The sequence below is a fragment of the Dipodomys ordii genome, unplaced genomic scaffold (assembly GCF_000151885.1).
Source record: "Dipodomys ordii isolate 6190 unplaced genomic scaffold, Dord_2.0 Scaffold108, whole genome shotgun sequence".
Lineage (NCBI taxonomy): Eukaryota > Metazoa > Chordata > Mammalia > Rodentia > Heteromyidae > Dipodomys > Dipodomys ordii.
The window spans coordinates 2,169,947-2,184,836 of NW_012267324.1; the positions used below are offsets into that span (position 1 = coordinate 2,169,947).

The 14,890-nt window shown below is 58.6% G+C and overlaps 3 protein-coding genes across 3 annotated transcripts in view; 1 reads left to right on the forward strand and 2 right to left on the reverse strand.

Moving 5' to 3' along the window:
• Mrpl34 (mitochondrial ribosomal protein L34) overlaps positions 1-279 on the reverse strand; it is a 966-nt gene extending 687 nt beyond the window's left edge. The window contains exon 1 of the mRNA XM_013028389.1: positions 58-279. Within this exon, the coding sequence (XP_012883843.1) occupies positions 58-122 (65 nt within the window). The 5' untranslated portion in view covers positions 123-279. The remainder of the gene's footprint in view (positions 1-57) is intronic.
• Positions 280-2,215: 1,936 nt separating this feature from the next.
• Positions 2,216-8,827, forward strand: Abhd8 (abhydrolase domain containing 8). Its single transcript, XM_013028376.1, has 5 exons — positions 2,216-2,398; positions 3,438-4,179; positions 6,514-6,684; positions 6,869-7,085; positions 8,148-8,827. The coding sequence occupies exons 2-5, from the start codon at positions 3,446-3,448 to the stop codon at positions 8,313-8,315; spliced, it is 1,290 nt and encodes a 429-aa protein (XP_012883830.1). The 5' UTR covers positions 2,216-2,398; positions 3,438-3,445; the 3' UTR covers positions 8,316-8,827.
• A 3,168-nt stretch (positions 8,828-11,995) lies between these two features.
• Positions 11,996-14,878, reverse strand: Ankle1 (ankyrin repeat and LEM domain containing 1; the record flags this gene model as incomplete). The annotated part of the gene is made up of 5 exons (XM_013028347.1): positions 11,996-12,445; positions 12,710-12,839; positions 12,933-13,092; positions 13,865-14,042; positions 14,234-14,878. Coding segments are annotated over 5 exons (1,286 nt in total), but the record flags the coding sequence as incomplete, so codon positions are not given.
• Between the last annotated feature and the right edge of the window lie 12 nt (positions 14,879-14,890).

Sequence of the window (14,890 nt, forward strand, 5' to 3'; positions counted from 1 at the left end):
CTCCGCGCCCCGGCTCCCCGGCCCCCAGCCTGGCCCGGCCTTCCGCGTGGGCCTTACCTGCCCCCCAGCAGCGCCGCAGACCTACGGAAGGAGGCCAGAATGGATCCACTCCAGAGAGCCATGTCAAACGGCGGGTCACGCGGGCCCCTCAGGGCCCGAGGCCGGCACAGTTCCGGGACAAAGCCTTCTGGGAGATGTAGTTTCACCTTCCCAGATTGCCGCCGGGCAATCTGGGAGCTGAAGTTCCACAGCTGCCCATTCCCTCCGTCACAGCTCGCGCGTAGTGCCCTCCATGGACTGCAGTTCTCCTGACGACCAGCAGGGGGCGGCGGGTGAGTGGCGCCTATTCGCCGCAGCCTGCGCGTGCGTGGGCAGCGACGTGTCCCGCGGCAGCTGGGAGTTGTAGTCCCTTCGGTCGACCGCCGTGGGAGGCTCAGGGTGGCGGCGGCGCGGCTGGCGGCAGTCACCGGAAGTGGCTTCTCGCCAGCCAGCCGCAGCCGGGCAGGTGGCTCGCAGCTGCCGGGCGGCCGGGCTGCGGACACGGCCAAGTCTCCTCCCCTTGGCCGGCCACCAGGAGGCCGGAGGTTGGAGCTGGTGGGGTGTCCTTGAGGGAGTCCAAGTCCTTTCCCCCTCTTTTCTTCCTTCCTCCTCCCCCTCTCTCCCCCCTCTCTTCCCCCTCCCCTCCTTTCCTCTCCCTCGCTCCTCCCCCTCCCCTCCTCGTCCTCCTCCTTTCTTTTCCTTCTTTTTTCTTCTTCCTTTGCTGGGGCTGGAAATCAAGGCCTGGGTGCTGTCCCCCATCACCGCGCCACACCGCCACTAACGGCTTTCAGTGTCCCTTTGTCTCATGGGCTTTCCTGCCCAGGCCAGAGCCCAGTCTCCTGAGCGGCCAGGATTACAGGTGTTCAGTTGTAAGTCTGTAAAACTTACAGATGCAGCTTGCTCTGGGCTATTTTGTCTCCCAGTCGAGCCCTGGAGGAGTTTTTCAGAGTTCCTCTGCAAGCATGCGGAACTCTCTAAGTGTTCTAAATGTCAGCCACCCTCTCCTCACCACCCAGTCTCCTTCCGTCCTTTAGAACCTCCTCCCAACCCTGCCCCTCCCTGGGCTGACCGCAGGGTGGGCCTCCCTTCAGACTTCCAGACAGCTTGGAGTGGGGCAGTTCCAGATGGGGGGAAAGACCAGGCTGGAAGCTGGGCGCCCCTGTCACATCTTAGTGTGGGGCTGGCCTAGGAGCCCTGGGAACATTCGCCGAATGTGTGGAGCACCCTGAGTACAACCCACCACCCTCTGGCCCACTCGGTGCCCCAGGAGGCTACAGATTCAGCAAATGGTGGCTGCTTGGATGGAATCCAGCTTTAGCAGCAAAGGTCAGGCAATGAGAATAGGCAGGCAGCAAGGAGCTATTCTCTCGTCCGCTGATGCCCACTGAGCAGTCAGCCACCAACACAGCGACCCCGCGCGTGCCCAGAGCGGGACAGTGCGGCGACCCCGCGCGTGCCCTGAGCGGGACAGTGCGGCGACCCCGCGCGTGCCCTGAGCGGGACAGTGCGGCGACTCCTGAGCGGGACGGTGCGGCGACTCCTGAGCGGGACGGTGCGGCGACTCCTGAGCGGGACAGTGCGGCGACCCCACGCGTGCCCTGAGCGGGACAGTGCGGCGACCCCACGCGTGCCCTGAGCGGGACAGTGCGGCGACCCCACGCGTGCCCTGAGCGGGACGGTGCGGCGACTCCCAGGGCCGTGCCCGCGGCTTGGGGAAGAGGTTTGGCCGAGGTCGGGGCAGAGCTGGCTCCCTGCTCTCCCTGGAGGGTGGAGGGAGTCTGCTTGTGAATGGCGGTTCCGTAGCACCCCATTTCCAGGACTTTCTATTTGAATAACAATCCCCTGGACTCCGCAGCTTTGGGCTCAAGTCCTCACCTTGCCTCATCGCGGTGAGCTTCAGTTTTCCTACCTGAACTCGCAAAGGTCTGGGTGCCTGTGTTTTTACTGTGGGAAGGGGGTCAGGGCGGTCAGGGCCGCGGCCTCCGCGGGCTGCGAGGCCTTGGCGCAGGCCCAGGCCCGGTCCCCACCCCCATCTCCCTAAGCCTTCGAGGGGGCGGGGCTGGGGCCCACAGAGCCCGCCCTCGTCCCCGGGCTCGGATTCTGGTTGGACAACTATCTAGGGCAAGCCAGTTCTCAGCTGTGATAGGCTAAAATGTCCGTCTGTCAGGCAGCGGCCCCGCCCCTCTGGAGGGATTTAAAGGGCTGCTGGTTCCGACGCTGCGGGATGGCGCCGCGCTGACGGCTCGGTGTCAGCGCTCGCCCCGTCCGACCCCCGCCACCATGTAAGCGGTGCCCGCCGGCCGACGCCTCTCCGCGCGGGTCCCCTGCGCCCTGCCCCGGGCCCGGGCCCCTCCATGAGGTAGGTGAGCGGGAGCGGGCCGGGGAACCGGAACGTCGGGGCTCCCGGGCCCCAGCCTCAGGCCGGGTCAGTCCACAAAGCCCGCGTCGGACTCCTAGGAAGCCACGGAGCCCCAGTGCCCATCCTCATTGTGGGATCTCAGGCGTTCGGAGGCCGGGGTCGGCCCGGGTACGGGGGAGACACCAGGTGGGGCCCGGCCGCCTCCCCCGCAGCCGGCCTCCTCCCCGGCCCGCCGGGCCTCCTTCCCGGTGCCCTCGGGCCCCTGCAGCAGCCGGGTCTTTAGCGGGCACCACCATGGCGGGAGGGAGAATGAGATGGGCATAATCCCCAGGTCTGAGACAATGGGGGTGTGCTACCTATCCCCCCTGAGTTATGTAACCGCCTGGGGTTGCTATGGACACGATGGGGGAGGTCAGGGAATGGATGCCCCCCCGAGGACAGGCGAGGCCTGCCTCCATCCCACCCCCAGCCTCTCATAACCTAGGCCGCTAAGGGGTGGTGGTGCAGAAGGTAGCCTCCTCAGGGAGGTTCTGGGCCTCATTAGGCCCTTGGGTGAGGGACGGGGTGAGGGACGCCGGCCGGGCAGGTGGGTTAGGCCTTCTGCAGCCCTGTCCTCAGCCCTCTTTCCAGAGCCTCAGCCTCATTAGTCAGGGTGACAGATGCCGGGAGCAGGGGCTGACAGGGGCTTACTTGTTCCCGTTAAAAGGCCCTGGGCTGTGTGTGTGTGGAGGAAGGGGTTAGGAGGCCCAGCCCTGCCGTGTAGCTGTCTCCAGGGCCCGGCCACATCTGGCACTGAAGCCTCCCTGCCTCACGCCATCTTCACATACTCCCTGTGATCACCTGTGCAGCCAGCCCAGGCCATGAAGGGTGCCCACCACCAGCAGGTACTGCCCAGATAGACAGTCCCCAGTGCCTCGGCTGGCTGCCTGTGGCCTGGAAGGAACATCCCCTTAATTGGACCCAGGTTGAGGGAGCGGGTGCTGCAGGTGGAGAACTAACATGTCCACTCCCTCGAGCTGGTCTCTGCCCCTGCTCACAGGACACAACATGCTGACGGGGGTGACCGATGGTTTCTTCTGCTGCCTGCTGGGTGCGCCCCCCAATGCCGTGGGGCCGCTGGACAGCGTGGAGTCCAGCGATGGCTATACCTTTGTGGAGGTCAAGCCTGGTCGTGTGCTGCGGGTGAAGCATGCTGGGCCCGCGCAGGCCCCCACACCACCACCAGCAGCCTTGGAGGGGGCCCATGGGGACAGATCTGGCTTGGTCCGCTGCCAGCGCCGCATCACCGTGTACCGCAACGGGCGGCTGGTTGTGGAGAACCTGGGCCGGGCACCCAGGGCTGACCTCCTTCACGGGCAGAATGGCTCTGGGGAGCCGCCGGCTGCCCTGGAGGTAGAGCTGGCCGACCCGGCCGGCAGCGACGGCCGCTCCAACCCTGGCAGCGCGGGCAGCGGCGGGCGGCGGCGGCGGGCGAGGCGCCCCAAGAGAACCATCCACATTGACTGCGAGAAGCGCATCACCAGCTGCAAGGGCACACAAGCCGACGTGGTGCTGTTCTTCATTCATGGTGTTGGTGGCTCCCTGGCCATCTGGAAGGAACAGCTGGACTTTTTTGTGCGCCTGGGCTACGAGGTGGTGGCACCTGACCTGGCTGGCCACGGAGCCAGCTCTGCGCCCCAGGTGGCCGCGGCCTACACTTTCTACGCCCTGGCCGAGGACATGCGCGCGATCTTCAAGCGCTATGCCAAGAAGCGGAACGTGCTCATCGGGCATTCCTACGGGTAAGAGCCGGGCCCGGGACCGCAGTGGGAGGGGGCTGAGACTGACTGCTGGTGACATTCTTGAAAACTCTCATTGGGCCGGTGGCCTGCCGTGATTCAGCGGCAGAGTACCGTGTGTCCAGCCCTGAAAAGGGTTCTCTTTCTTTTTCTTTCTGCTAGTTCCAAGGCTATGTGCTTACTAGAAAGGCTCTGCTACCCAAGCTACAACCTAGCCAAAAAAATAAAATAAATAAAATAAATAATAATTACTTTTCCCATTGAAATCTACAAGCAGACAAGGAATCCTGCAATAGTGACTACTGCCCCAGTTACCCCAGTTAGTAATATTATTTATAATTATTTTTTGCTGTGTGGCCCAGACTGTCACTATACCCTTCAACGTATTTTGGGGTGCAGGGTGATAGTTTGATGCATGTGTATAGTGGGTCCTGATTAAGTTGGGGTCATAAACATTTCACCCCTTGCAGTTCTTCTTGTAGTCCCAGTTTCTCAGATGGCCAGTGTGGGATAGATTCTTGGCCAGCCTGAGCAGTACAGTAAAAGCTTTGTCTCTTTAAAAACCAAAGTATGTACTTATGTGCACACACAGCTGCATAGTTGTGACTTACTGTCACCCACCATTCTGTTCTGTAGAGAATTCACTGCAGCATTCACTCACTTCCTTTTGGCGTGGGTACTAGGGCTTGAGCTCAGAGTCTTTCCCTGAGTGTTTGCACTCAAGGCTGTCATGCTACTACTTGAGCCACAGCTCCTCTTCTGGCTTTTTGATGGTTCATTAGAGATAAGAATGTCACAGATCGGGCTGGGAAGGTGGCTCAGCGGTAGAGCACTTGCCTTGCATGCATGAGGCCCTGGGTTCGATTCCTCAGCACCACATAAGCAAAAAGAAAAAAGCCGGAAGTGGTGCTGTGGCTCAAGTGGTAGAGCGCTAGCCTTGAGCTGAAGAACTGAGGGACAGCGCCCAGGCCCAGAGTTCAGGCCTTATGACCGGACCCAAAAAAAAAAAAAAAAAGAATGTCACAGACGCCAGGTGCTGGTGGCTCCCGCCTGTCATCCTAGCTACTCAGGAGGCTGAGATCTGAGGATCTTGGTTCAAAGCCAGCCCAGGCAGGAAAGTCTGTGAGACTCATCTCCAATAAACCACTAGAAAACTGGAAGTGGTGCTGTGGTTCAAGTGGTAGAGCACTCGCCTGGAGCTGAAGAGCGCAGAACAGCACCCTAGCCCAGAGTTCAAGCCCCACAACCAACCAAAAAGAAAAAAAAGAATGTCACAAACTTTTCTGTCCAGCTGGCTCAGAACTTCAATCCCCAGATCTCAGCCTCCTCTCCCTGAATAGCTAGGCATGAGCCATCTGTGCCTGGTCTCCCTTTTTTTTCCTTTCTTTTCTTTTTTCTTTTTTTTTTTGTGAGTATGGCCCAGGGAGCGTTAAAGACCTTGAGGTGAGTACAGTTACACATCCTGGATGAGGAGACAAGTTCAGAGGTTCAGCAACTGTATGAGGGCTCACAGCAAGTCCGAGACACAATCATGTTAGCTGGGTTTTGCATGTGTCTGCCTTTACCATAAGGGTCAGCTATCCCCCACCCCTCCCCTCACTCCCTGCCCTCCTTCCCTTCCCTCTGCCATTCTGCTGGGCACAGAACTCAGGTCTTTGCATTTGCTGGGCAATGGCTTCACCACTGAGTACCATCTCAGCCCCAGCGTGTTTGTCTAACCAAGTTGTTCGCCAAACCTTTGATAATAAAAAAATTCTTACCCTTTGTGGGAGATGGGGTAGGGAGTGTGTTGGGCCACCCAACATATGGTAACATTAGGTGTCTGGGCTGGGAGCTGGCTGGATGGTGCTTGACTTTCACCCCAGTTCTGGAAGGCTGAGGCCACGTAGGCAGATCTTGTGTCAGCCAGGTGTTGATGGCTCTGGCCTGTGGTCCTGTTACTCAGGGGATTGAGATCTGAGGGCCAAGACTTGAAGCCAGCCTGACAGAAAAGTCAAAAGGTCTCTTACCTCTAATTCACCAGCAAACCCTGACTGGAGGTGTGGGTCAAATGGTGAAGGGCTAGTTAGGAAAAACCCAGACAGGAGCTTAAGGCCCTGAATTCAAGCCCTAGTACCCATACAAAATAAAGGAAGACCCTGTCTCACAATGAAACCCAACCTGTAAGACCACAGTTGTGGGTAGTCAGAAGACACCCCACCCTCAGCCCATCAGATGCTTGCGACCTAGAGGGAGGAGTTTTTAGCTCCAAGGGCCTGTTGGAGGGGAGGGAAAGGCATTGGTCCAGCATCACCTGTGGTGTCTGACCACCTCCCCTGACCTTGTGTCCCTGGGCAGCGTCTCTTTCTGCACATTCCTGGCTCATGAGTACCCAGATCTGGTACACAAAGTGATCATGATCAATGGCGGGGGCCCCACGGCCCTGGAGCCCAGCATCTGCTCCATCTTCAACATGCCCAGCTGCGTGCTGCACTGCCTATCACCCTGCCTGGCTTGGAGCTTCCTCAAGTGAGTACTCCACTGCCGTCCAAGGACCGAGTTCAGGACTGAGCAGTCTCCCGAGCTCTGTGCGTGTCGGTGTGTGTGTGTGGGGGGGGTGCTGTGGTTGGTGGCACTGCGGCTGGTGGTAGTGTAAGGGGACATCTTGGCCTGTCTGGCATAAGCGGCTTCAGCAGTATCTTTCCATCGCCAGGGCTGGTTTTGCCCGCCAAGGGGCCAAAGAGAAGCAGCTACTGAAAGAGGGAAATGCATTCAACGTGTCATCCTTTGTCCTGCGGGCCATGATGAGTGGCCAGTACTGGCCTGAGGGTGACGAAGTCTACCATGCTGAGCTCACAGTCCCCGTCCTGCTTGTCCATGGCATGCATGACAAGTTCGTGCCCGTGGAGGAAGACCAGCGCATGGCTGAGGTAGGAGGAGGCACCGGGCCTCGCTCTCAGGCCCTAGGGCTTGGCCTCCAGATATGTGTGGTTCCTGTACCCAGAGGGCTTCAGCGTGGGGGGTGGCCCGGAAGTGCTGTGGTTTATGGCTGGGGTTGATCTCTAGACTGTTTCTGGGTGGGCTAGGTCCATCCGTATGGCTCTAGTTTGAACTCTGTCATCTTGGGAAGCGTAAGATCCAGAGTCAAAGGTACAATCAAGAAAGCGGTGCTTCCCTGGTCAGATGTGAATAGCTGTACACTGTCCCAGCTCAGGGGAGCAGATTTCACAGCTGAGCATTTATAGAAAGGACTAAGTAACACCTCTAGCTCTGAGAGAGGCGGGACACAAGAGCTTCAGGGATTCTCAGCGTCCCGGATGTCTGCTGTAAGTGGTTCTGCTAGCCAGGAGACATTTCCTGGTGTCTCTTCGGTGGGTGGAGGCCAGAGGTGCTGCTCAGCACCTCACAGCGCCCAGGATGCCCCACCTCAGCGACCCATCCCCAAGTTTCTGTGTCCTCAGCATGACAAGCTTGTCTGTCAGTCTGAGCTTCCCATCAGTGGGTGACTTTGCTCTCTGGGACATGTGGCAATGTTTTTTTTTTTTTTGGGGGGGGGTTGATTACTTTAGCTACTGACATCTAATAGGCCAAGGCCAGGGTGCTGTGAACCCTCCTGCAGTGCACAGGACAGATCCCACCCAGAAGTTGAGACAGGCTGAGTCTGAGAAATCCTCCTGTGGGCAAAGGCAGAGTACAGGTGTACCTATGGGCTTCTGCACGGTGTGGGGCCTCCCCCCTCCTCTTCCCTTCCTCCCCTCCCTCCTCCTCCTCCCATCGTCCTCCTCCTCCTCCCTCCTCCCCCTCCCTCCTCTTCCTCTCTCTTCTCCCTACCTCCTCCTCCCCTCCCCTTCCCTTCCCCCTCTCTCTCCTCCTCCCCTCCCTTCCTCCTCCCCCTTCCCCCTCCCTCTCCTGGGGGCGGCCTCAGCTGCCGGTGGGTGGGCAGACCCGGGAGGCCCCAGGTGCCGCCCTGAGCCCTGCCTGCGCCTGCGCAGATCCTGCTCCTGGCCTTCCTGAAGCTGATCGACGAAGGCAGCCACATGGTGATGCTGGAGTGCCCGGACACGGTCAACACGCTGCTGCACGAGTTCCTGCTGTGGGAGCCCGAGCCCTCGCCCAGGGCGCTGGCCGAGCCGCCGCCCGAGCCCGCCCAGGAGAAGTAGCCCGGGGCCAGCGGGGCATCTCGGTGAGCAGAGCCTGGCCCGGCGGACGGGCCGAGCCGGGTCTGCAGCCGCAGCGCGGGGCAGGGCAGCCCGGCACCCGGGTGGGCGGGGCCAGGCAGGGACACGCCCCAGGCAGACATTCCCCTCAGTGGCTGGGGACAGGCCCATAGATCCGACCACACCCCAATGGGTGTGGCCACGCCAGGGGCAAACCCGCAGGTAGGCGGAGCCAGCAGGCCACGCCCCCAGCCCGGCAGGGTGGGGCCTCTGGGAGCTGGGGTCAGCCAAGACCTCTGGGAAGGACAGCCTTGTACAGAACCCTCCGCACCCCCTCGCCACGGCCGAGGCCGGCCCACCCCACGCTGTCTTTGGTGTCACCCTTGGGGTCTCCTCCCATTGCCTGCGACCCCACCCGCCCCCAATTCCTTGGCGCTGGGAACTGTTGTTATCCTGGGGGGCCCTGGGGAAGGGTCTGGCACCACCGAACCTGCACATCTCAAGTTGTAACTCAATAAAAAGAAGTGACAATCGGAGCCTCCAGGCCTGTGCTGGGTGACCTCAGGAAAGGGTCTTCACACCCCCCCCCCCTTCCAGCGTTCTCTTCCCTTCTGCAGCCTGGGCTGTCTGCTCCCTCCCCTCAGCTGGCCTGGCCTGGGCAGGGTTCCTGTGTCCAGGGTGAGCTTCCGGGCCCTAGCCCAGGGGATGCACCAGAGATGAGGAGCTTTGTCCTGTTGCACACACCAGGCCCTGGAGGCTCAGCAAGACCGGCAGCCAGCCCAGGCCCAGTCCAGAGTCTGCACCCCTGATCACCAGACTACCACTCTCCACATGCTACCTGCATCCTGATCACCAGACCACCACTCTCTCCACATGCTACCTGCACCCCTGATCACCAGACCACCACTCTCCACATGCTACCTGCATCCTGATCACCAGACCACCACTCTCCACATGCTACCTGCATCCTGATCACCAGACCACCACTCTCTCTACATGCTACCTGCACCCTGATCACCAGACCACCATTCTCTCCACATGCTACCTGCACCCTGATCACCAGACTACCACTCTCCACATGCTACCTGCACCCTGATCACCAGACCACCACTCTCTCCACATGCTACCTGCACCCCTGATCACCAGACCACCATTCTCTCCACATGCTACCTGCATCCGATCACCAGACCACCATTCTCTCCACATGCTACCTGCATCCTGATCACCAGACCACCACTCTCCACATGCTACCTGCATCCTGATCACCAGACCACCACTCTCCACATGCTACCTGCATCCTGATCACCAGACCACCACTCTCTCTACATGCTACCTGCACCCTGATCACCAGACCACCATTCTCTCCACATGCTACCTGCACCCTGATCACCAGACCACCATTCTCTCCACATGCTACCTGCATCCTGATCACCAGACCACCATTCTCTCCACATGCTACCTGCACCCTGATCACCAGACCACCATTCTCTCCACATGCTACCTGCATCCTGATCACCAGACCACCATTCTCTCCACATGCTACCTGCATCCTGATCACCAGACCACCATTCTCTCCACATGCTACCTGGGCACAGCCCACCTCTGGTTCCCTGAGATCTGAAGAGGGTGAGGAGGAAGGAGGAAGACCGTGTGAGGCAGGCTCACCCAAGTCCCCAAACAAAACAAGCAACTTGCCCAGCTCCTTCCCCCTCTTCATGCTCTCTACTTGTATCTCCCTGTTTCTTCTCCCTTCTGGTTCCTGGAGTTTCACTCTCTATCCCTGCTCCTGCAGCCCTCCTCCACCCCTCCCAGAGCCCATGCCATCTCTCTGCCCACCCTCCCCAGTCTTTTTTACTCTTCCCCAGTCTTACAAATCCACTTGGTTTTCCATGTTTTTCAGCAAGATGTAAGAATCAGTAAACTTTCAATATATCAACAATGGAGATGTCTAATCCTGGAACTCAGGGCCAGGGCCAGGGCCCTATCCCTGAGCCTCTTTGTGCCCAAGACTAGCACTTGATCATTTGAGTCACAGCTCCACGTGGGGCTTAAACTCTGGGCCTGAGCACTGTCCCTCAGCTCTTCAGCTTAAGGCTAGCGCTCTACCCCTTGAGCTACAGCGCCACTTCTGGTTTTCTGGTGGTTTATTGGAGATGACTCTTACGGAGGGCTGGGAAGGTGGTTCAGTGGTAGAGTGCTTGCCTTGCATGCTTGAGGCCCTGGGTTCAATTCCTCAGCACCACATAAGCAAAAAGGAAAAAGCCGAAGTGGTGCTGTGGCTCAGGTGGTAGAGCACTAGCCTTGAGCTGAAGAGCTGAGAGACAGCATCCAGGCCCAGAGTTCAGGCCCACTACCGGCCCCCTCCCCCCCAAAAAAAAGTCTCATGGACTTTCCTGCCCGGGCTGGCTTTGAACTGTGAGCCTCAGATCTCAGCCTCCTGAGTAGCTAGGATGACAGGCATGAGACACTGGCCCTGGCACCACTTGACTGAAGATGAAGATGAGTGAATCACCAACACCACTGGGTGCTTTGTATGTGGGAGTACCATGGTGTCCAAACCTCGATGGGGAATGCACCACACAGCAAGATTTCCACTGGGCATCTTACTCCTGGAAGAGCTGTTTCCAATGGTGCTTTTATTGCTAGTTTTAAGTGCAACTATTAGTGAGAGAATGTGAGATATTGGAATACTGGGCAGTGCCAGGGTTCACCCCTAAGCTACGTCTAGACATCTCTATCTAGCTTATAGTGAGTCCTTCCTCTGCAAATGGCAAGATGTTGTTTTGGAAGAAGTACAGCTAAGTTAGATGGGACCATGAAGGCTCAGGAAGGTGCCCCTGAGTGTGGTTGAAGTTGCTTTATAAAGATCTACTTAGGCCACCCAGGAATGCAATGTTTCTATCAGTCTTGGGCCAAGGAACATTGATTTTGATGTTTTTTTGCTTCATTGCTGGCCTGTCTTGTGCATGTTCTCTGCAGGGACCTCTGGAAATTCCGGCCTGATGCCTGGGCTGAGATGGACAGGACATGTAGAGGTGTGAAGCACGCATCTAATGTTTGGAATGGAAAGATTTCATCTGCCATTCCCTTTGGTCCTGGCAGGATCTTGGGGTGTGGAGAATCAACCCTGTCAACCACTAACCCTTTCAGGAACAAGTACAAGTTTCAGTATCCATGCCACAGGAGCCACACCCCCATCACGTCACAACCGTCCTTGGTGGGTGTGTCCAGGTGCTAGCGCTTGAACTCAGGGCCTCTTGCTGTCCCTTGTCTTTTTCACTCATCTGGTGCTGTATCACTTGAACCTTGCTGCTACTTTTAGCTCCCTGCTGGTTGACTGGACACGAGTCCATATCTCAGACTGAGTAGCTATGAAGGGTGAGTCTCCGGAGTAGCTAGGATAACAGGCATGAGCCACCAGGGCAGGCCTTAGCTGTACTTCCATTCAGCTCTGCATTTTAACCAGCATTTGGTTGCAGCAAATGCACTCTATGCTTGGCCTCCTTTTGCAGTCTTCATGATGCTGTGATACCTGTTCAGAAGGTCAGGTCTGCTGTGCTGTACTCACTGGAGGGTGAGGGTCAGGGCCGGTGGTAGGGCCTGGTCACTGCATTTCACACTGTCCTACCCACTCAGCTCCTCCAGAGCCCACCAGCTCCCCTTCCACCTGCATCACCAGCTGATCACCATCATGTCTTTATTGAGTCCCCTGAAGGACCCCTGCTAGGGCCCACACACAGCCCATACTGGCTCAGTCCCAAACAGGACCAGAGTGACCTCCGCCTGTGCCTGGGAGGTGACAGCAGGCCATCCAGGAAGACAAGCAGTGAGTGCTCCTTCCAGTTCCTCCCACGACGGGGAACTCAGGGCCACGCGTTGGCCTGTGTGTGGTGGGGTGGGATGTCTTTGGCCCCAGACGTCTGCACGCCCACTCTCCTCTGGGCTGCCAAGGGTGTAGGGTTAGCCATAGGCCTGGATGTCCAGAGGCCGCAGCTCTCGCTCCCCTTCAGCAAGGAAGACCAGGAGGGCACGATGCAGCAGGTGAACCCCCAGGCGCCGGCGCCGAGAAGGTGGCCAGCTCGCCACCACTCCATAGTAGTGCCCTTGTTTCTGGTTGGTCAGCCTCTGGATTCCTGGAGACAGGGGGAGGGGGGTCACAGGGGTCACCTGGGGGTCTCTACCAGCAAAAAAATGTGACAGGAAACATACTGTGGATGCCTTTAAGTGAAGACAAACAGGGAGCAGCTTACGTGGAGGCACAGGCACATTGCGGTGCTCAGCGACTGCTTTACTGACTGTGTAGATGAGCAACTCACAGCCCTGACAGGGGAGGGGGTGAGGGAAGGGCACATGAAATGCTCTTCCTGTGACCTTCGCCCCACAGGCCAGGCACCCACCTAGGGCATCCAGGAGACACGCCTCTCTCGTGTACGCCTCCACAGCCACCACGTGCTGGAAGCAGTGCAGGGAGACGACACCGCGGCCACTGTCCCAGATGTCCAGGATCTGCCTCACCTTGGGGCAGGCCTAGGGGCCGGGGCAGGGTCAGGGTCACAGGTTGGTTCCCCAAAGCCTGCCCAAGCCTGGCTGCCTGAGCCAGACCCTCATCCTTCTTCTCACTTGTTTTCTTGGCTGCCCTCGATACCCAAGGGCCTCCCGGAGGTGAACATCTGGCCGGGTGCGTGTCCCCTTGCCCACGTAGAAAATGGCTCGGACAAAAGTCTGAAGGCGCTCAGCCGGGGTCAGTGAGAAGGCTCGAGCTGGCAGGTCTTGTGTTTCCCTCGGGAACAAAGGGGCAAGTCAGAGAGCAGAAAGTGACGGGTCCCCTAAGTCAGCAACCCAAATCCACACACGCCATCACACTGTCCCTCAGCTCTTCAGCTCAAGGTGAACACTTTACCACTTGAGCCACAGCACCACTTATGATTTTCTGGAGATAAGAGTCTCACAGACTTTTCTGCCCTGTCTGGCTTTGAACTTTGGTCCTCAGATCTCAGCCTCCTGAGTAGCTAGGATGACAGGTGTGAGCCACGGGCGCCTGGCTCCATGACCCTATTTTGTAACCACAGAATGGAGGTTCTCCCCAAGAATACTCAGCCTTTTGAGCTGGGTCCAGTGCTTTTTATAAAGAAGCAGACGCTAGGTGTCGGTGGCTCCCGCCTGTCATCCTAGCTACTCAGGAGGCTGAGACCTCAGGGTCGTGGTTCAAAGCCAGTCCCGGCAGGAAAGTCCCTGAGGCTCTTATCTCCAATTAACCACCAGAAAACTGGAAGTGGAGCTGTGCCTCAAGTGGTAGAGCGTTTGCCTTGACCTGAAGAGCTGAGGGACAGCGCCCAGGCCCTGAGTTCAAGACCCACAACTGATCCCCCCCCACAACAAGAAGAAGCTGATCTTTAGAGAGGGCCACCCTTTTACCTAAGGGCACAGAGCAAATAAGCCTCAATTTTTTTTCCTGTGGTACTAGAGGTGAATTTCAGGACCTTAGGCACACCCCAAGCTCCAAATTTTCTACCTCTTACTTCCAGGTCTTTATCACCCCTTGCTCCCAATACCTGGGGTCCAGCAGCAGATATATGAAGCTGGACTTCGCAGTCCCCTCCCGCCACCTCTTTGTGGGATTAGGCCGTCCAAATTGCTGGGCAAGGCAGTCTTCATCTGCCTGGGAGTCTGGGACACAGCCTGTTCGTAGGGCCTCAGCCAGCTCTGGGCTGTGTCCTGAAAATTCTGGGCCTGGGAGGGAGACAGTCAACTGTGATGCACAAGAAAGGCGGACTGAGGGCTAGAGGGCGTGTGTGCGTGTGCGTGCAAGTGTGTGTGTGTGTATCTGGGAATCCTGGAGGGCGTGTGCATGTATGTGTGTGTGTATACATGTGTGTGTCTGGGGATCCTGGGAGTTCCCAGGATGCCCAAAAGGAACGAACCAGAAGCAGCGTAGGCTTCTTCCAGACGGCGGAGATAGTGTGGCCGGGTGAAGGGTGTGATGGGGCCAGGACTGGTGCCCAGGGCTCGGAGTGCCCGCAGCAGCTCCAGGTCTGACATGGCAGAGACAGGCTGAGACTGGAAAGAAAGGACAGAGTCCCCGGCCCCAGAGGCCCCCTCCTCATCTTCTGTCAGCCACAGGGCTGCCACATCATTATCAAAGGATGTCTGGAAGTGGGGGGAGGCAGGCAGTGGTCCTTGAGGGGGGCTGTGCACTGGGCTCCCATCAGGCAGGGCTGGAGAGCAGAGGGGAGGCTGGCCAGCTGCGTCCTCTGGGGAGGTGAGGGTCAGAGCCTGGAGATGGGCACCCAGCTCTGTCTCCTGTCCGGCTGACCACAGTGGGCGACCTGCAGAGTCTGTGTCCCCCCGAGGAGGAGGCACACCCAGTGCCCCCTGCGAGGTCTGGGTCAGTGACCCGACCCCACGGGCGGTTCTGTCTTGGTCTGGGTCCTCCACTGCGGTGACAAAAGAGGCATCGGAGCTGCAGTCCCAGCCCACGGGTGAGGTGTCCGGGCTGTGCGCCTCGCCCAGGGGGGTCGGGAGAGCTGTGGAGACCAGCGAGACACGAGGGCCTGAGACGCGGGAGCCTGAGGGGGGGG